This window comes from Epinephelus lanceolatus, chromosome 8 (genome assembly GCF_041903045.1).
Source record: "Epinephelus lanceolatus isolate andai-2023 chromosome 8, ASM4190304v1, whole genome shotgun sequence".
NCBI classification, from domain to species: domain Eukaryota; kingdom Metazoa; phylum Chordata; class Actinopteri; order Perciformes; family Serranidae; genus Epinephelus; species Epinephelus lanceolatus.
The window spans coordinates 1,395,435-1,417,500 of record NC_135741.1 but is presented as its reverse complement, the minus strand read 5'-3'; the positions used below and the strand labels follow the sequence as shown (position 1 = coordinate 1,417,500).

The window sequence follows — 22,066 nt, the reverse complement described above, 5'->3', positions numbered from 1 at the left end:
CTGAGATGAAGTTTTTTCAACTCCTAGAGCACAAAAACACAAGGCGAGCAAAAAGTTTCATTCTCATTAAAAACTGTCACAAAAAGTCGCCTCCAGCTGCTGAAACACTTCCTGTGTGTGTAGAGTGTTTCCTGGTGTAAATCAGCTGGTGTGTGTGTTTGAGAGGAAGAGACCTCTGAGGATAATTCAGCTCCTCAACAATCAACACTGAAGGAATTGTGACCAGGAGAAGTTTCAGCTGCTTGTAATCTGTAATCTGTAATCTGTAATCCCCCTGAATCTGACACACTGGACCTTTAAACCTCAGAAAATTTTAAATTTTTACTGATGATCTCAAACATTTTAATTTATTTGACAGTTGAAACCTTTCAGAATAAAATAAGTTATTTATATTTATCTTCTGACTTATTTGTTTCCTGTTGAGTTTTTTTTTCTTCTTTTATTTTCTCCATCCTGTTTTTCTTTCTTTTTATAAACAGAGTCAGATATATTTTGTAGTTTAAACAATATTTACATCAGTAACAGTGTGGAGTCATTTTCTTCATCACTGATCAGACCTCAGTGATTCACTCATCACTGATAGATCCAGAATTTACTGTGGAAATGTTTTAATGTAGAAATATTTTTTTCATTTTCTCACCGTCCAATCACAGGGAACTACTACGGGACGCCCCGCCCAGTTCACATCGGTCCAGAGAGTCCACCAATCACGTACCAGGAACATCGAAACCTGCTGAGGAACTTCAGGACGAGGAGCAAGTCTCTGAGTAACCTAGAGAAGGCTGTGGAGGAAGGAGACAACAGTGAGGAGGACAGCGGACTGTCAGGTAGAGACACACACTGAAACACACACACAGACACACACACACACAAACACACACACACACACACACAAACACATACACACACACACACACACACACACACACACACACACCTGAGTCCTCACATGGCTGTGTATTTAAAGGAACAGCTGGTCCGACAGATAATGTGTAATGATTCTGATTAAAGTGAGAGTCTGACATTCTGTGCTCTGGTCAAAGATCCTCAGTCAGAGACAGGAGCTCAACTCTGATCCGTCTCTGTGGGATCAGACTGTTTCTGATTAGATCAATAACTGAAGCTGATCAGCTGTCGATCAGGAGCTCCACTGATCCGATCCTGTCAAAGTAAAAGTCATCAGGTGGAGAGTGAAACAAGACGACGTTTTTGGAAAGTGAAGGACTTTTCTTTAATTTGAGGAATTTCTTTAGACAGAGGTTTCTAACTTTTGTCCCGACAAACATTTTAGAAACGAGCATTCAGTCTTTAGACAGAAGTATCTAACGCCTGTCCCAAGTCTTTGAAAGGTGGAGACATTTTTAAAGTGTTGAGATGTTTTCTGAAAGTGAGGACATTTGCAGATTATGAGGACATTTCTGGAAAACTGAGCTGCGTCGTGAGGACAATTATGAGACTGGAGTATAATTTTAGAAAGTGAGGGACTTTTTTTTTTAATTAGGACATGTTGCCTTGTGAGGACATTTTTGAAACAGACGGATATTTTTGGCAGATTAAACATGTCTGTGGGACGGGACAGACGTGAAGGATCACAGGAAACACGGAAACTGAAACACTTCAATTGATTTGTGACTTCAGTTTCACTTTGAACCAGATTCTCTCCAGTCCGGGAAAACGTCCACGGCCTGGATCCACTTAATACACCCACAGAGTGTGTGTGTGTGTGTGTGTGTGTGTGTGTGTGTGTGTGCTGGTTAATTTGTTCTGGTTTCTTTTTTTCTATTTTTAGAAACAGACTGTTTGTGAAGCAGTTTACTGTGAGTGTGTGTGTGTGTGTGTGTTTTCATGTTACTCCTCCTAATTAAACTCTTGATGGTGTGTTCACACTGAACACAATGCGAGTGGTTTAAAGGGACTGGATCAAGACAGAAAGAGAGAGCAAGATGGTGGACTGCAGCTGAGAGAGGGAACTGATGGAACTATGACAGAGCGGCTGGTTGGTTGGCACTGTTTCCTACATGAGCACAAATCTGTATCCGACAAAAACACCAAATGAAGTATTCATTCAATTAAATATTTTTTATAGTTTATTTGTGGTTTTAGAGATTATGTAAAGTAAACTTCTAATTTTATTGTAGAGCCATGGGCCCCTGTGCAATCGCACTGCATTCAAGGGCGCAATCTGCTTTGCCGAACCCGACGTACACGAGACGACAGACTGTTGAAAGAGAAGAAGACGACGTGGTGTGAGGAAACACGTCGCCCTCAGCTTGTAATAAATGTTTTCATTTAAAAACACATATGATATATGGACGTTACTTTACAGCAGAAATTCAGGTTTTTAATCAGGCTCGGCCCAAAACTGCTGCTGTGGGTCACACTCAGTTTGGGCTCAGACAGAAAGCGTGCGGGGTCATGGAGGGTCAGGCCTCGTGTTTTAGGCCCAGTGAGGGTTCTTGTGGGCGTGCATCATGACACCATGTGAATGACAGGAAGACACGCTACATGCTATTTGTGTATTTGTGGCCGTTTAAATTCGAAATTTGTGTGACGCTGTGTCGCGAATGCCAATCAGTGTTGAGACTCTACGGACGCCATTAAGAATCAGAAGCGGAGAACAAAGTTATCGTCATGCTCATGTGATGCTGAACAGAGACACTTTATCTTCTTGTCTGTCTGTCAGCGGGTTCAGCCGGAGTCCCGCCCACCATCCTGCCTCTCAGCCAATCGTGGGAGTCGGCAGTGGGGAGTCGAGAGGGAACAGAGAATGGAGGAGGAGGAAGAGGAGCAGGGAGAGGAAGAGGAGGAGGAGGAGGAGGAGGAGGAGGAGGTCCGCTGCCTGAGAACTGGGAGCTGGCGTTCAGTGATTCAGGAGAACCGTATTACATTGAGTAAGAACTGATACTGATGATGATGATGATGATGGTGATGGTGATGGTGATGATGATGGTGATGATGGTGATGGTGATGGTGATGATGATGATGATTATGATGGTGATGATGATGATGATGATGATGATGGTGATGATGATACTGATGATGATGATGATGAAGATGATGTTTCTCTTTCAGTCATAACTCAAAGACGACCAGCTGGCTGGATCCTCGAACTCAGAACAAAGAGACGACTCCCTGTACAGAACGTAAGTGTGACTGATTGATTCGTGATGTGCTGCTGAGGATCAGATGAAGTCACTTCCTGTTAGTGTGTGTGGGACTTTACTTTGACAGCAGCAGCCAGCAGGGGGCAGCACAGACTGAGACAAGCTTTAACATCCTGTTAGCGTCTACTTTATTCTTCTTCTTCTTCTCAGCAGCTTAAGATGACATCACACAGGCGAACACATCAGTCATGTGACACTGTGATACAACATTATATTGTATATACATTCAACAGCTGTTTATTATTTATGATTGTTGTTAAAGTGCAGTGTTGAGGTTCTTGTGTTTTACTTGAGAGTTTTGTCTTCATGCTTCTGATTCCCCTTTACAACATTTACTCAACAACTTTAGTTTCTATTAATTTACAGATTATGATTTTACATTAAATAATATATTAAGGGACTGTTCTTTATTTATCAGAGGAGGAGGCTGAGGTGTGACTTATTTTTTATACACCAACTTCTGTATAAAAAGACACTTTCATCCTCCTCTGTCCTCTCACTGACCTCCGCTCTGTCTCTGTCTCTGCAGTCCCAGAGTTCACGGAGCAGCCCAGCCAGCTGAAGGGTTACTCCATCCACACTCGGCTCTCTAAAGGTCCTCGAGGTTTCGGCTTCAACATTGTCGGAGGAAGTCGACCCAGAGAGTTTCTGCAGGTGTACAGCGTCACACCTGGAGGACCGCCGGCTCTCAACACAGGTACGAATACTGTACTGACACTACTGCTGATACTGTAAACACTGAGCACTGACTCCTCCCTGCTAACAGGCGCTGGGTGCTTCTCAAAGTCAAGGATCCTTCCAACCAAGGAATTAGGACAGACTAAACCTTTGTCTGGCGTACTAAGTAGTATGGTGGTATGAGGATTGGAACGCACAGTGAGAGCTTCACAAACAGGAAGTAAACACACCAAAGCTCAGTGTTAAAGAAAAGATGATGACATCACGAGGAGGAGACGATGACGTGGACATCATGTGAGCAGCTCTGCAGGTGTTTACAGGTGTTGCTCTGACCTCTGAAACTCAGTCCGTCTCCAGTCCCAGCTGGACGAGGACATCTAACTGGCCTACTGTCCTTGTCCCAGTATACAAGCACGGGAGGGGAATCCATTTATTATAGGTGGAGATATGCCCCCTTTCAGCTTGTTAGTATTGGACCTTTTTCCTGTTGACCTATTACGTCACAGACCAAACAATGGACAAACAAGTTAGCTACGGTTAGCTAGCAGCTAACTGCTACCATGGTGGACAACTTTACAGCTCTGTACATTTGGTCCGTCCAAAAAGTCACGGCTCTGGATGTAGATTTCTCCATGTTGTTACCGGCTTCTTCTTCTCTTACACATTTAATGCTATTGGACTTCCGGGTCAAAGCCCGGGGCGGAAACTGTGGAGCATGCTCAGAGCGCCTCGGCCAGTTTGGGTCTGATTGACTGTATACATGCAGGAGTCACATGATCTGGGTGTGTTAGTCCCACTGTGACACATTCACTGCAGGAACATTTCACTCACACTGACATGTTTACAGGGATTTTAAGAGACTGACACAATAAATCCATTTTCTCTGACGATGTGTAAACGTACTGCCTGATCGGTAAAACTTCTGTGGAAACGAATAAACAGTAAAAGAGGAATTTCATTTAAATGTTTGAGAGCTCAACAGCTTTTTCAGATGTTTACCTCCTCTGTTAAAACTCGCTTCATGTTCCTGTCTCATCATGTATGCATGTCTGTCTGTCTGCAGGATTATGTTGCTGTTTGGTTCTCAGGTCTTTATTTTTCTCTAAAACACAATCACATGATCTACAACTAATCCCCCCCCCCCCCCACCCCACACACACACACACACACACACACACACAAACACACACACACTCTTTAATCTGTCCGACACACAGCCTCCTTTCTCTCCCACACTGTCAGACCTGCTCACGTGCGCTGAGGATAAATAGTCAGGAATGTAACACACACACACACAGTTCAGGAAACCTCGTGAGAAAGAGAACAGAGAGTTTCAACAGGCAGCAGGAAACTCCTGAGCGCTCGACACCAGAGAAGAAACAGAACAAAAGACAGAAACTGGTTATTAAGTGAAGATGATCAGGTGGATTTAGAATAAAGACATAAACAGTAAAAATATGAAAATGTTTTAAAAGAAGAGTCAAACTGTTTTTTCATGACTGAAACATTCAGAATGAAGTTCAGAGAATAATGTACAGAGACAAGTTCAAAACAAAGTGTAACACAAAGAGACCAGTCAGACTCATCATCATCATCATCAGTCAGCTGAAGTTAGTCTTAAGGTGCAGACACACCAAACCGACATCAAAGAACTAGCGGCGACGAAAGCCAACTGTTGCGTCGTCTACGTCGCCTCACGTCGCCCTGTGTCAGTTGCATTTGAACACACTACACGGACTACATCCGACGGCCAAGTAGCACGTACGTTCTGCGCCTGCGTGAGAGAGAGCGGAGTGAGAGAGTGGTACATCCTGTCAGCCGAGGGGTTTCCTATCTGTGCAGCCGAGCACCGCAGCACCTCCACGGACTATTACATCCAGACGGTCCCGGTGTTTCCTCCGCAGGCTCCACTTCACTGAGCTGCCCGATAAACCCGCTGCTTCTTCCCACTTTAACCTGAATAACAAACCAGGGCTCGGTGCTCCGGTTGGATCCAAACGGAGAGCCGGGGCTAGCTCAGAGACTAGCGGAGGCTAACTGGCTGTGCTTCCCTCCGGTCATGCTGCGGCTAACGCTCCGCTAGCTGCTCCCAGCTAGCTCCGGTTTGTTATTCAGGTTAAAGTGTGAAGAAGCAGCGGGTCTGTGGGGCAGCTGAGTGAAGTGGAGCCTGAGGAGGAAGCACCGGTTAGCCCCGGTTTCACTACAGGCAGATTCACTCGCTACAGGGGCGAGGAAATAAAACCTGAACAGCCAATCAGAGTGATCTCTCTCACCAACAAGCTCCGCCGCCGATTCAACATGCTTAATTGGCCGAAAAGCCGCCGATGCCGAAGTGCTGACAGTGCGGGACACACTGCAAAAACTAGGCCGACAGACGCTCACCAACGGCCCGACTTAGGAAATCGGTCTCACTCCAAAGTCAAATACTGGTGCTTGGTCAATAACCTCGGCGCCAGAAACACAGATGAAAAAGCCGTCCTTTCATGTCAGCACGATACACAGCTGGTCACAGTTATTCTGTAACAGCGTCAAGGGAAAACATGACCAGACAACAGCACAAGTTAAGGGGGTGAAAGCCCAAGTAGGGTTGGTGGGAGGAGTGGGGGATTGGTCCAACAACCACTGACTTTCACCCAGGAGGCCAGTGTTCACTTCCTGTTAGACTGTAAAGCCACTACCTTTTCCTTTTTTCCTAAACCCAACCACGTGAAAGGAGAATAAATGTTGGGTGAAAGAAACCTGACAGCTGAACATGTGACGCTCTGATGTAATAACGTGTCCACTGACTGTGTCTCCTGGTGTCTGGTCCTCCAGCGGACATCCTGGTCTACATCAATGACAGCTGCGTGTTGGGCCGCTCCCATAAAGAGGTGGTGGAGATGCTGAAGGCGGTGCCGATGGGTCAGAGCGTGGACGTGGTGCTGAGGAGAGGATACCCGATGCTTTACAACCCCGACGGATGTCCCAAACAGAGTCTGGAGGCGGTGCGTCTCATATGTTTCAGTAGTTTTTATTATTCTTCATCAGTGACCCTGTGTTCATCACTAACCTTGCCTCTGACTTTTTAACCCCTTCAGCAGCCACAGACGCCCAGCGAGCCCCCCAACCCCCCAAACATGAACCGCGGCCTGACACACCTCACCTACAGCCGAACACTAGACGCCAACGGCAGCACGCCAGGTCAGCGGCCTGACGTCTCATTAATCTGCTTTCATCTCTGAAACTCTGTTTCATGTCTTAAACAAGACGGAGAATTAAACACACACATTTGTGATATATTATTAACCCTTTCATCTTCCTCTCTGTTTTTAATTCACTGGTGATCATTAATCAGTAACTGTCTGATAATTTCCTCCTCCTTGACTCTGAAATCCAGGCCTCAGTCACACCCCACCCTCCTACGCTGCTCAGCCAATGACAAATGGGCTGACAGGCCCGCCGACCCCCACTCCCTCTGACCCCCCTCTGGGTCCACCCCCCCTTCCAGAGAGGACAGTAGCCAATCACAGTGACTCTGATGGCGGTGTGTCCAACGCTGGAACACGGAGGTGGGAGGAGCTTCAGTGTTAGCATTAGCAGTGTTAGCAACAGTAGAAATGGTGTTTATGAAGAGGGTCAGCCTGTATCATGGCGTCCCTCAGGGATGCTGACTGGGACGTCTCTATTTTTACTGATGATACGAGTACGAGTGCTGATCCTGAAATAATAAATAAACATATTTGAAGTTTTGATATAAACTCTTCCTCCTCTTCCTCCTCTCAGGTCTTCTCTGATCTGCTACAGCAGCAGCACCCTCCCCGCCCTCTCCTCCTCCTCCCTCCTCCACCATCAGAGCTCCAAGTCTTCGGAGAGTGACCTGTCGACGTCAGCGCTCCCCATCTCCTCCTCCACGCTCCCCCACACCTCCTCGTCCTCCCACGCTCTGTCCAAACTGCCCCTCTCTCAGCCAGAGACGGGCCTCCTCCAAAACTCCACCAGCCCCACCACCTCTAACAACCCCACCTCCTCCACCACACCTCCTGGCGCTCCTGTGCAGCGCCCGCCGATGCCTCAGACCTCTGTCGCCCTGACCCCACCCAGAGACGTCCCGCCCTGTGGCTTTAATGGCTGTCCAGCCAATCACCAAGCGCCCTCTCCAGCCTCCAGAGGAAACCCGGGGCTGGTGCTCCCCCTCGGGGCGGGGTCACTAGGGTCGGCTCCTGGTGGTGAGCTCGTACCGGTGGCCCTCGGGCGCAGTGAGAGTGGGGGGCTGGGGTTCAGCATGATGGCGGGGGGGCAAGGAGGTCAGCTGGCGGTGGTGAGGCGGGTCTGGGATCGAAGGCACTGCCCGTCGCTGCAGCCGGGGGACGCCGTGGTGAAGATCAACGGAGCAGACGTACAGAGCCTCAGCTTCTCCCAGGTGAGATTAGTGTCCTGGCAGTGTGTCTAAGTATCTTTAGGCAAGATACTGAAACGCGCATTGTTTCCTGTGGCTGTTCCATCAGTGTTTGAATTTTAAGTCCGCTGTGGGGCGGCAGCGTTGCCCGCAGTGTGCCGAGTAAACGGAGTCTGACAAAATCTGACAGTTATTGTTGACGGCAGAGAGAAGCTACCATGGCTGTTGGGGCAGGACACTTAATAAATCTCGAGGTATGCATGAATGCAGGATTTTTTGCCGATATCTGATATCCCAATATATAACAACTTATTTTGCCGATAACAATGCTGATATTAATATATCCACTTTTCCCACCTGATGTCAGTGATCATCATCAAGTCTCTTCTGTAGTGAATTCACATCATATTACACACACAGACTCTGATGGTGACGGCCCACCAGCAGGTGGAGACATGAAACACTGTGCAGTGTCTGTGATATTTACTCACTGTGCTGAATTTAATTCAATTTCAATTTTATTTATAAAGCCCAATATCACAAATCACAATTTGCCTCACAGGGCTTTACAGCATACGACATCCCTCTGTCCTTATGACCCTCACAGCTGATCAGGAAAAACTCCCCAAAAAACCCTTTAACGGGGAAAAAACGGTAGAAAGCTCAGGAAGAGCAACTGAGGAGGGATCCCTCTTCCAGGACGGACAGACGTGCAATAGATGTCGTACAGAACAGATCAGCATAATAAATTAACAGTAATCCATATGACACAATGAGACAGAGAGAGAGAGAGAGAGAGAGAGAGAGAGAGAGAGAGAGAGAGAGAGATGCAGGTAATGACAGTAGCTTACAACAACATTAATGAAAGTAATAATATTATAGTTATAGTTCTGGCTACTGTGGTACAATATGTTGAAAGTATGTATTAATATCTGGCAGTATACATGTGTGACAATAGTCATATGTGTATAATAACAGTAGAAGTATGACTAATGACTAAAACACAGTAAAAAACAGTTTGACAGACTATATCAGCCGATACCGATGAGGTGCCGATATTAACGTGCATCCCTGTAAATCTTCATGTCAACCCACTAGAATAATAAGAACCATCTTCAGTCTTTGTTTTTTGTCCTCAGGTCCAGAGAGTCCTGCAGGAGCACACCAAACAGGGGGAGGTGGTCCTGCTGGTCTACAGAGGAGGTACGGCTGCACGTTCAGTCTGATCTGATAAAAACATCCTGTCCTGTTCCAGGTGAAAAAACTCAATCAACAACTTCTTCCTCCAGGTCCCGTCTCTTCACCAGTCGTCACCCCCAACCTCTATAAGCCCCTCCCCTCCCCACACGGCCTGGCCACGCCCCCTCCCTCCCATCCCCCGACTTCAGCCGACTTGCCTTCCCCGTCCACGGGTGCCTTGCTGGGGGGCGTCCCCCCGCTCAGCCAGGCTGGCTTGGTCCTGGAGAGTCCTCAGGAGGGCCACCTCCCGGCCCCGGGGACCCACCAAGGTAACCACACCGATTGACTCCTCCTGCTCCTATCGGTGAATCTCCTCCTGCTCCCCCTGCCTCTATCAGTCTGACTCCTCTTTGTTTTCCAGGGGCCCCTCCTGCTCAGACGCCTAACGGGCCCCCGAGCTCGGCCCTCATCCAGAGCACCAGCTTCCTGGACTCAGTTCCTGTGACGCTCACCTTGGAGCCGCGGGATTTGCTGGGCATAGAGGAGAGCGCCGGAGGGCCTCCTCCCATCAGAGGGGGAGGTGGGGGAGGAGCACTGGGAGCAATAGCCAAGGACGGGAGAGGAGGAGTTAAGACGGTGGAGGTGGAGCTGAGGAGGCGGTCAGGAGAAGGTTTTGGATTCGTCATCGCCTCTCAGGAAGTGAGCGGTGGAGGTGAGTCCCAGTGAACCCTCAGCTTTCACTTTATTCACACACTGATGGACGAGTCCGTTTTATTTACACACTCCAACATCACACAGTACTGATTTATTTTGGTCAGAGTACAAGTCCCTCTGTCCTCAGACCTCACCTCAGACTGAAAGTGTAAACAGTCACTGCAGGTCACATGGTCTCGCTTTCATCAGAAACAGTCATTCTGCATGTGATCAGTAATAAACATGTTGTTAACAGTTTTCATGATGAGGATTATCTGATGATGATGAGGCAACATCTGAAGTTATGAGGAGCTGTATTAGTCACTGAACACAACAAATGATGTAAAGGGAGGAAGGAAAGTACACTGCTCAAAAAATGAAGGGAACACTTAATGTCCACAGTGTAACACCAGGTCAGTTAAACTTCAGGAAGATCAATCAAGTGATTGTGAATCAGTTTCAGCTGCTTTGGTGCAAATCGAAGAGACAAACAGGAAATGGTTTTACATGTGGTGTCCACAGACAGTTGCTCTCTTCTGATCCTTCCTGACTGATTCTTCTCTAGTTTGGTCTCCTGCTAGTGTCCTTGTCACTACTGGTAGCATGAGGCGGCACCTGCAGCCCAATCAGGTTGATACCAGATACCTGGTGCAGAGGGCCCTGGGTTCCTCCTGGTACAGAGGGCCCTGGGTTCCTCCTGGTACAGAGGGCCCTGGGTTCCTCCTGGTGCAGAGGGCCCTGGGTTCCTCCTGGTGCAGAGGGCCCTGGGTTCCTCCTGGTGCAGAGGGCCCTGGGTTCCTCCTGGTACAGAGGGCCCTGGGTTCCTCCTGGTACAGAGGGCCCTGGGTTCCTCCTGGTGCAGAGGGCCCTGGGTTCCTCCTGGTACAGAGGGCCCTGGGTTCCTCCTGGTACAGAGGGCCCTGGGTTCCTCCTGGTGCAGAGGGCCCTGGGTTCCTCCTGGTGCAGGGGGCCCTGGGTTCCTCCTGGTGCAGAGGGCCCTGGGTTCCTCCTGGTGCAGAGGGCCCTGGGTTCTTCCTGGTGCAGTGGGCCCTGGGTTCCTCCTGGTGCAGAGGGCCCTGGGTTCCTCCTGGTGCAGAGGGCCCTGGGTTCCTCCTGGTGCAGAGGGCCCTGGGTTCCTCCTGGTGCAGAGGGCCCTGGGTTCCTCCTGGTGCAGTGGGCCCTGGGTTCCTCCTGGTGCAGAGGGCCCTGGGTTCCTCCTGGTGCAGTGGGCCCTGGGTTCCTCCTGGTGCAGAGGGCCCTGGGTTCCTCCTGGTGCAGAGGGCCCTGGGTTCCTCCTGGTGCAGAGGGCCCTGGGTTCCTCCTGGTACAGAGGGCCCTGGGTTCCTCCTGGTACAGAGGGCCCTGGGTTCCTCCTGGTGCAGTGGGCCCTGGGTTCCTCCTGGTGCAGAGGGCCCTGGGTTCCTCCTGGTGCAGTGGGCCCTGGGTTCCTCCTGGTGCAGAGGGCCCTGGGTTCCTCCTGGTGCAGTGGGCCCTGGGTTCCTCCTGGTGCAGAGGGCCCTGGGTTCCTCCTGGTACAGAGGGCCCTGGGTTCCTCCTGGTACAGAGGGCCCTGGGTTCCTCCTGGTGCAGAGGGCCCTGGGTTCCTCCTGGTGCAGAGGGCCCTGGGTTCCTCCTGGTGCAGAGGGCCCTGGGTTCTTGGGCCCTTTTGATGTTCATTGTTTTATCCTGTTAGACATTTGTGTCAAGTTTGGTCAGAATTAGTGAATGAGTTACGTACGTTACCGTTAATCTCCGTCGTAATCCAGTGTTAACTCAGACGTTCATGACAGCGACGCGGCAGCACGTCATGGTACTGTGCCTGCTCTGAAAACACATGTATGTGGGGGAAAGGGATGCATGGAAGAGGCACTGAGTTCAGGTGAAGATGAACGTTTTGTTTTGTTTTACTTAGATGCAAAGATTTGTACATCAGCAGAGATGTAGCACCAGGTGGAGGTGAACGCAGCGCTCTGATTGTTTAACTGTGAAAGAGCAAGAAAAATATTTTGTTCAATAACCATGAGAAGTAATTGTGATCTAAATATTGATCAAGACAATCCTGATTATCTTTTCGGCCATGATCGTGCAGCCCTGGTGTGTTGGTATATTTCAGATGTGGGACACACCTGTGTGTCACCTGCAGTCACATGACCACACAGTGAAGTGCTGCGACCAGAACCTGAGTTTGTGTTCAGACGGTGAGAACAGATCAGTCATCAGGACACTGTTTGTTCATGATGTGGCTGTAATGAAGAGTTTCAGCCTGCAGGAGGCGCCGACAGCTCTGTGAGTGTGTGTGTGTGTGTGTGTGTGTGTGTGTGTGTGTGTGTGTGTGTGTGTGTGAGTCTCTGGTTGATTAAAGCAGCAGCTGCGCTTCTGTTTGTTCCACTGAGTCGACTGCATCCAGCTGGAAGGAACAGCGACGAGGTTTACAACTCCGTTCAAGAGACTGCGAACGCATCACCTACTCTGAAACATTAACAATAATCTCCTCTGTTAATGTGTGCGTGTGTGTGTGCGTGTGTGTGTGTTATCTGCGTTCTGTTGGCCACGCCCCCTTCCTCCCAGCTGTCTCTCTCTGCAGCTCACACTCAGTCTCACTCTGCTTTCAGAAGAACGACCTGCCCCACACACAAACACACACACACAGATAGATAGACAGGTGGACAGACAGAGACATTGAGACAGGTGGACAGACAGAGAGACAGGTGGACAGACAGAGAGACAGGTGGACAGACAGACGGACGGGACAGGCAGTTGTAGTTTCCTGTGTTTGCTTGTTTCCACTCTGTTCATCATGTTGGAGCGTTTGCAGTCGGCTCTGAAAACTGTGAAGGACTCCAAACGTAAGTCAGTGTGTGTGTGTGTGTGTGTGTGTGTGTGTGTGTGTGTACTCTGGTTTAAAGCTGCACTCCTCAGTATGTTTGTTTGTATTTTTTTAAGTCCATGTGTAATAATTCCTCCTGTCCACACTGACAGTGAAGTGATCTCTTCATAACATGGCACTGTGATGAGATGTTCACTGACGAGGCTGAAACCAGGATTTTAAAAACTCTTATGTCTACTTGTTTGTTTTTTGTTGTTTGTTTTTTTAATTTTCATGGTTTGGTTAAAGTTTCTCTGCAGAGTTTGATTTGTCGTCGGGCTCTGGAAATTTCTCAAGATTGTTGCTCAGCAGAAATTCAGTAGTTGTGCAGTGTTTCCAATTTATGCCTGAGCGAAAAGTTTCCAAGTTTCCCAGTTTTGTCTCCATGGTAACCAGAGACCGCCTGCTTTTTCTTTTTTTATGGTTCAGAAGTGTAATCTGCACAGACGGCTTTTTAAAGATCACTCAGATATCCAGCTGTGTCGATGTTTTATCATTAACCTTTTGTTCATGAACTGATCAGCGGCAGTTTGTCCTCACTCTTTACAGTGGGCTGGGAAAGAAAATCAATGAATCAATAAATACAAACACTGTTGATGACTTCCTGCGGAGCGGACATGGAGACATATTTAGGTTCAGTAAACGTCTGCTGTCAGTCGGCCTGGTGGAGACACTTTGACCGCCCACTGTCCTCTCAGACAGACGGCTGCTTCTGTGGGCGAAGACGCTGAACGCAGGTCAGAGTCGATGTGGACTGAAAACTCACTCCATGGCAACGATGATAGCACTTAGCAATCACGATCAACCTGCCCGCGTGACAGACCATGTTTTCTTTAAAAAAATTGGTGGCTTTATTTATTTATTTTTTTTAAACCTTTAAAAAAAAATTGGCTTTTTTTTCGTTAACATTTTTTCTACCAATTTTTGGCAATTTTCCTTTTTCTTAAAGAAAATTTTTTTGGTGATTTTTTTTTTTTTTTTTGTCTTTAAAAAAAACTGGTGATGGTTTTTGGCTCGGGGGGGGGTGGGGCGGGGGGGGGGGGCATACAAATTTAGAAGGTTGTGTTTTGTATTAATTTTTATTTCTAAATAAATCATACCTTCCAAACCTGCCCACAGGAGGGCATGTTCTTTAAAAATCACCAAAATTACAGCATGTATATAAATATGGATCATTGGATTTTCAAATTTCCAACAGCCCTTGGACGCATCATGTGCTGTTGCACGGCTGTAATTTGGTCGTAGGCACGAGGTCACAAACCAAGTGCAGAAGATAATCACACCATTTATTATTGACCTCAAATGTTTGTGGTTATAAGTTTCATTTTGTGTCACAATGACTCTAAATGTCCGCTGAACGATTAACATAATTAACGGCTCAGAAGAACTGTAAGGTGGAGTGATACATGCAGAGGAAGTAGTCCCAGTGCTGTTGTACTGTACACCAGCACTCATGAGACGACTCCTGTCCAATCAGAATGCTCCATCACAACTTACTATTGTAGAATATAATAAGTCAGCACCGTTAAAGGAGCCGTCCTGCACACTACAGTTACCTCTGATACTCTGAGTACATTTTGCTGATAATACTTGAGTACTTTTACCTCAGTCAGATTTTCAGTGTTGGAGTTTTCCTTGTAATGGAGTATTTAGAGTATTTTTACTCTGTGGTATTTGTACTGTTACTGCAGTGAAGGATCTGAGTACTCTTCCTCCTCTGAGACTGAAATAATCTGAATTTATCTTTAATTTGTGAAGCTTCTGTAAATTCATTAATTGCTCCTCTCTTCCCATCTTCCTCCTCCTACTCTTCCTCTCTCCACCTCCCTCCCCTCCTTCTCCATTCTTCTCCTCCTCCTCTGCCTCCCTTCTTCTCTTTCCATTCTTCCCCCTACCTCTCCTCCTACTGTTCCACCTCCTTCTCTTCTTACCGTTTGTCCTCCTCCTCCTCCTCAGTCCTTATCAGCTCTCAGGAATGTCTGACATAGTTTCACCTCACTGAAACTTTCTGCAGTTATGACTCTGTGTGTGTGTGTGTGTGTGTGTGTGTGCGTGTGTGCATGCGTGCGTTAATGTGCGCGTGTGTGTGAGTGTGTGAAGAACAACAGAAGAAGTTTCGTTTAGTTGATAAAACTGAGTGACGTCATGTTTGAACTGGTTGCCTATAAAAGTGATCTCCTGTGTGTGTGTGTGTGTGTGTGTGTGTGTGTGTGTGCGTGTGTGTGTGTGTGTGTGAGATCCCGTCACAGGTCAGACTCTGAGCATTAACATGTTTCTGTGTTTTTAGTGAATTAATCCTTTAAGATGAGTAAACTTTGGTCCCGACTTACAGAAACGATAAAGAAATCTTTGTTATTTAAATGAATCAAATAAATAAATAAATAAATAAACAAATAAAAATCAAACACAGTTTATTGAATTTAATGAAAACGTCCAAATGAGCAGAACATTTTACAAACCTGTTCAGAGACTAATCCTGTTTGTAGCTCAGACTTTGAGGTTTAACTGAACTCAAGTGTTTCTCTGCCTGAGTGTAAAACTCAGTCTGACCTCTCTCCTCCTCCTCCTCCTCCTCCTCCTCTGATGATGATGATGATGTCATGCTGTGATTTTATCATCAGTATATTGTTGATAATGTCAGTTGGGTCTTTGTGCTGTGAGCGCCTGTTTCCTGAGCTGCGGATGTGAGGTAGTTTTATTGTTCTGGTTTTGCCTGCTGACGTGTTTTTGGATAAATCACATTATTCAGTGTTGATGTGGAGGCAGGAGGTTCAGCTCAGGACAGCTCACAGTCTCTGGTTGGTCTCACCTGAGGAGGTGTTACCTGATGAAGGTCTGAGGGCCAAGACGTTGTGTATTTAAATAGAGTTTATTGCAGCTAACACGACAGCGTGCAGGAATTTAGAATTTCCCCTTAAAGTTAAGATTAAATCTTAACTTTAAGGGGAAATTCAAGATAAAAGTTTTTCACAGAGAATCTTAAAAGGTGTTAAAACCTCACTGAGATAAAGGAAAAGAGAGCACGACAGACTTAACAAGCGGGGAAAGCAGAAGGCAAGTAAAGACACAGTTTGACATTCAGTGATGTCAGAGGCCCAGAGTCACATGATCATATAGTCACATGATCATATAGTCACATGATCAGGTGTCATTATGAGTGAGTGTCATTCATTTTGAATGTTGACCTGAACTTGAACAGCATAATCAGACTGTAGAATTCACCATGAAAACATTTTAGTTTTTATTTTCTGATGATATAAAGAATAATGTGTGTGTGTGTGTGTGTGTGTGTGTGTGTGTGTCTGTGTGTGTGTGTGTGTGTGTGTGTGTGTGTGTGTGTTATGTAACAATAAGCCTCAGTGAGTGACGGCAGTCCGACTGTGTATTTGAGTCCAGATGTGACTTCATGTTCAGAATAAGATCAGAAACCGTTTTAACTCAAATGACACAGAAAACATTTGTTATATTATATTATATTATATAGAGTCCAATTTGGACATGATTAAATATATTTTATTATATTTCAGATGAAGCTTGTTAAAGGACGACTGACATTCAGAGCTGAAATAACTAATCAATTAATCAACTGAAAGAAAAAATGAAAAAATAATATATATAAATATATTTACTCTAGTCATGTGAAATTTTAAGGTACTTTTACTTGACCTCTTCTGTGAATAAAAACACAGCTTTGTGTTAAGTAGATAAAATCAGCTCCAACAGTAAAATGCTGTTTACATGTTAAAGAATCAATAATAATACTATTCACCATCATCATCATCATCATCGTCATCTAACAGACTTTTACATCTGACAATCCAACTATCTTTTACAGTCAGTATTTTGACTTGTGATGGAGTATTTTATTTTCTGTTGCATCAGAACCTTTAAGTCACGAATTAATGTGAATGGTTCTTCTGACAGTCACAAACTTTTAGTTCACTTTTATTCAATGAGGAACTGAAACATTTTATTATCTTATTATTGTAGGAAACTGTGACGGACGCTGCCGCTTTTAACCACATCTTACTGTTTGTCCCGTGACCGTCATGTCTTCAGATGAAACTGAGCAGTGAGTGATGACAACAGGTCAGAGCTGTAGCACCTGAGTAGTTTCAGTGAGCAGCAGTGATCACATGATGTCACAGAACTGGACTGGATGTTTGTGTTGAGATGCTGTGAGGTCATTTTTCATCTCCCAGTGCGACTCTGAACTGCTGATCTGATATCAGTCATGTGTCTCAGCATGGAGAGCAAATCTTCTGTTTACTACTGTAAATTCTGATGTCAGTAACACGGCTACCTCCTGAGAGTCGAAGCTTTGAATCATCAGTCAGAGACCCCTCAGTCGAGATTCTTTGAGTCAAGCAGTCTTTTGTTGCTGTTGTCAGTCGGTGTGCAGTGAACATCTGGAGATGTTTCATCCTCAGATTGAGCTGCAGAGTGAAGCGCTCCTCGCTCTCACGCTGCTCTGCTGCACAGGCAGCTGCAGACACAGACACAGAGTGAGACTGGGTGAGACGCAGGCAGCTGCCCGGTGGAGGAGAGGCTCTGCTCCACCTGCCATCTCGTCAAATAGCTGAGCTCTGTCAGTGGACCTACATGTGTTAATATGATGCACTAGGTATCCTCCTGCGTCCGCTTACAACATTCAGGGACGGCTTTTAATTTCTCTCGTTATGTTTTAAGTCTTTTCTCCGTTTTCACAGTAAATGTAGTTTCTGATTGTTAAATGCACACAGTCTTTCCCCCAATCCATCCATGACACAACATGTGTCTACACAAATGTCCCAGATCATCAAAATGACATAAAAACTTCATGTTCACTCTTTTTTTTTAAAGACGCGCTGCACATGGGTTTTTGTTTCTGTGACAGTTATATCTTGACGTTGACGTTAGCTTGGTGGCTAATCCAGCGCTACGTTAACAGAGGACTGACTACAGTTAAAAAGCTACGACAGTACGGTGATAAAAGCACAACAGTCAGCGGCAACATAAATGTACCTCACTGTCGTTGTTGTGACAGTAGCCTGGCTAAAGGAGCAGTATGACATCACCACCGCCTTTCTGAAGAGTTCAGAGATTTTCAGCTATAAGCACTCGGAGCAGCCGCACAAAAAAGGCGGAGCCCTCTGAAAAAGATGCGGAGCATGTTGCGGCATGTCCATCTCTCCATCTTTTTGCACTCTGAAAAATCTGTCAGCGTCTCTGTGTTAAATGAAGCAGTTCAACGCTCCAGTGTACCGACCACACAGCACACACAGTACACACAGCACACACAGTACACACAGTATTAATACTCCATCAGACCGCCCTCACGTCTCTCTGCTGTTTGATGAGAGGAATCTGCGCCCAAACGTTTCTGTAACTTCCTGAAACACTCTGACATCACAGCCACCTCACGCTCTGATTGGTCAGCTGCGAGGAGGCGAGGTTTCTGTGTTCAGCAGTGCTCTGATCACGTGACCAGATCTCTCATCACGTCTCTATGACGACCAGATTCTTGGTCGACCCTCAGGCGTGGCCGCTCGTCATTAGCTGCAGCTTCCTGTTTCACCAACTGTGAAACTGTCTAATAATAGAGAGTCCCTTTAATCCATAATTCAACCATGTGGAGCTGAGAGTGTGTGTGTGTGTGTGTGTGTGTGTGTGTGTGTGTGTGTGAGACAAACTGGAGCGCAGGTGAGTCTGAGTTTATTGTACTGTGAAATTGGACAGAAATCACTTTGACATAACACACACACACACACACGCACACACACACACACACACAGGCACGCACGCACACACACACACACACACACACACACACACACACACACAGCACTCTCCTGCTGGATGTTAACGTTGTGTTTTATTCATGTGATCATGTAGCAGCTGCAGCTCCGTCAGCACTTTTTATTTTGGAGCTTTACAGTAAATAAAAATCAAAGATGTGAATGAGTCGACTGCAGCAGCTGATGGAGGCTGATGGAGGCTGATGGAGGCTGATGGGCCTTTACATTATTGATCTCATATATTTATACACACTCACACATCACAGCTGCTGTAACCAGGGGGCTCAGATCAGACTACAATAAACTCTATTATGATGCTTTTTTATGCATCCTGGTGTTTTATTAACCCTCAAAGCTCCAGAGTGTTGATTTAAAGTGAATCTAATCTAAAGGTTGTGTTTTCTTTAATCAGCTGAAGATCAGAATGGTTGTGTTCTCATTACCTCAGAATGAGACGTTTATATCTCCACAGGGAGCAGGTCCTCGTCTACACAGATCACCATGTTGCCCCGCCATGTTTCTACAGTAGCCCAGAACAGACAAACCAAACACTGACTCTAGATAGAGACATTTGTGTTTTCGTGTCAGCCATGGTAAGAAGCCCAGCTGCAATGAGAAAGGCCGGAGTTAAACTATTTTGTAACATGAAACTGCTTTATTCAGTGTTTTATGCTGCGGTGCTGGCAGTAGCTGCGGCCTGAGGCGTTATGTTTTCAGGTGGTCCGTCTGTCCGTCCCATCCACCCTTGTGAAGATGACGTCTCAAGAAGCCTCAAAAGAATTTCTTCAAATTTGACACATACGTCCACCTGGACTGAAGAATAAACTGGTTAGAATTTTGAGGTCAGAGGTCAAAGGTCAGCTTGACTGTGACATCATCATGTTTTAACGTCATATCTCAGGAACAGAAGGGGAGACATTTGGTCAGATACTGAATTGGTGACTCTAATCTTGAAACTGTGCTGATTGTATAGATCTTCTGTGTGTGAAGCATCCATGTTTTCACTGACATGGATGGAGACTGTCAGAGACACTGGACTGGTGGGCGGAGTCATACAACCACAGGGTGGACTGGTGGGCGGAGTCATACAACCACAGGGTGGACTGGTGGGCGGAGTCATACAACCACAGGGTGGACTGGTGGGCGGAGTCATACAACCACAGAGTGGACTGGTGGGCGGAGTCATACAACCACAGGGTGGACTGGTGGGCGGAGTCATACAACCACAGGGTGGACTGGTGGGCGGAGTCATACAACCACAGGATGGACTGGTGGGCGGAGTCATACAACCACAGGGTGGACTTGTGGGCGGAGTCATACAACCACAGGATGGACTGGTGGGAGGAGTCATACAACCACAGGATGGACTGGTGGGCGGAGTCATACAACCACAGGATGGACTGGTGGGAGGAGTCATACAACCACAGGATGGACTGGTGGGCGGAGTCATACAACCACAGGGTGGACTGGTGGGCGGAGTCATACAACCACAGGATGGACTGGTGGGCGGAGTCATACAACCACAGGGTGGACTGGTGGGTGGAGTCATACAACCACAGGGTGGACTGGTGGGCGGAGTCATACAACCACAGGGTGGACTGGTGGGCGGAGTCATACAACCACAGGGTGGACTGGTGGGCGGAGTCATACAACCACAGAGTGGACTGGTGGGCGGAGTCATACAACCAGAGGGTGGACTGGTGGGCGGAGTCATACAACCTCACCATGTTGTTTCTTTTCCTAACCCTATCCACATTAACTTTATGTTAATTATGCAGCTCTACGTTAAGGACGTAACGTCATTCATGTGAACTGTTGTATGAGGATACATTGAACATCTTTCTTCAGAGTGTTTCCTGGTGTAAATCAGCTGGTGTGTGTGTTTCTGAGAGGAAGAGATAATTCAGCTCCTCAACAATCAACACTGAAGGAATTCTGACCAGGAGGAGTTTCAGATGGTTGTAATCTGTAATCTGTAATCTGTAATCCTCACTGATAGAGACCACTACAGATTAATAATGAATTGTGATGTTAAATACGTGAGTAGTTTTTAGTAATTAGTACTGACTGTGGGGGAGAGCTCAGAGTAGAGAAGCTACCTGTTCACGTCAGAAGGGTCCAGTTGAGGTGGTTCAACATCAGGGTTCTCATTTATAAAACAGTGTGAAGGATCCAGACTAAATAAAATAAAAATATACGTATGGAAAAAAAACAAAAATGCCCTGCACCAAAAAATATTTGACAGTTTCTACAATGCAGCTTCTACCTGATCCCCAATACTCACGGGTCAAAATTTCTCCCATCAGATCACAGATTTTCCATGGGAAGTGGCGTATGCCTCTTTCAGGCCTCGTTTTGTGTGTACGCAGTGTTTATAAATGAGACCCCTGATCAGGATCCTCCTGGACACCTCCTGTTAGAGGTGTTCTGGGTAAGTCCAGCTGGTAGGAGGCCCCGGGGCAGACCCAGAACACACTGGAGGGATTATATATCTCATCTGGTCTGGGAACGCCTTGGGGTCCTCCAGGAGGAGCTGGAAAGTGTTGCTGGGGAGAGGGGCGTCTGGGGTGCTTTGCTTAGCCCGCTGCTCCCGAGACTCGGCCTCGGATAAGAGGATGAAAATGGATGGATCATTGACTAGAAGCAGAATTGATTTGCAGCTGCTGTCATTAAAATTTAGACAATTCTGAGGTACTTGTATTTGAGTATTTCTATTTTATGCTACTTTATTCTCCTCGACACGTCAGAGGGAAACACTGGACTCTTCATGCTCCACGACATTTATGTGTCTGCTGTAGTTACTGTGCAGTCTCAGATTATTAATACAAAATATAATCAATAATAAATGGTGATGTATAATAATAGATGAAACTGCTGAGCCGTATGTAAAGCATTTAAAATGAGCTCCACTTTCACCAGCTGCAACATCAAACTGTTTCCCTCTTGCGCATGATTACACACAATGTGCAGCTCAAAGACACAGAGGACCTAAAACTAAACATTGTCGAGGGCTTTAATGCATGAACAAAATGACACGTTATTAGATCCATGGCTTTTTTATTATTAGGCCCATTCCTGTTTCTTAAGAAAAATAATATAGATTTAGATCGCAGGCTATCTGAAGCTGAAGCCTCAGACACGCAGCTCTAACGATGCCACTGGTCGTGATGATGTTGAGGTTATAAAGTTGCCATCAAACAGTGGCGCTGTGTGATTTCAGGGTTTGGATATTTTTAGAGTCACAGTGAGTTTTTAGCGTCAGTGTTTCCCTCCAGCTGTCGGTCTGAATAACATCACACTCTCCTCCTCGTACATTTATTTCTCTCTGTTTCCT

General features: G+C 46.5%; 1 protein-coding gene across 3 annotated transcripts in view; it reads left to right on the top strand.

The window, feature by feature from the left end:
• magixa (MAGI family member, X-linked a) overlaps nucleotides 1–22,066 on the top strand; it is a 66,872-nt gene that overhangs the window by 34,957 nt on the left and 9,849 nt on the right. For all 3 annotated transcript variants that reach the window (XM_033629693.2, XM_033629694.2, XM_078169700.1), the window contains exons 5-15: nucleotides 654–827; nucleotides 2,684–2,891; nucleotides 3,073–3,143; nucleotides 3,694–3,861; nucleotides 6,657–6,826; nucleotides 6,920–7,022; nucleotides 7,219–7,390; nucleotides 7,605–8,241; nucleotides 9,357–9,420; nucleotides 9,507–9,725; nucleotides 9,818–10,108. In XM_033629693.2, the coding sequence (XP_033485584.2) occupies nucleotides 654–827; nucleotides 2,684–2,891; nucleotides 3,073–3,143; nucleotides 3,694–3,861; nucleotides 6,657–6,826; nucleotides 6,920–7,022; nucleotides 7,219–7,390; nucleotides 7,605–8,241; nucleotides 9,357–9,420; nucleotides 9,507–9,725; nucleotides 9,818–10,108 (2,277 nt within the window). The remainder of the gene's footprint in view (nucleotides 1–653; nucleotides 828–2,683; nucleotides 2,892–3,072; nucleotides 3,144–3,693; nucleotides 3,862–6,656; nucleotides 6,827–6,919; nucleotides 7,023–7,218; nucleotides 7,391–7,604; nucleotides 8,242–9,356; nucleotides 9,421–9,506; nucleotides 9,726–9,817; nucleotides 10,109–22,066) is intronic.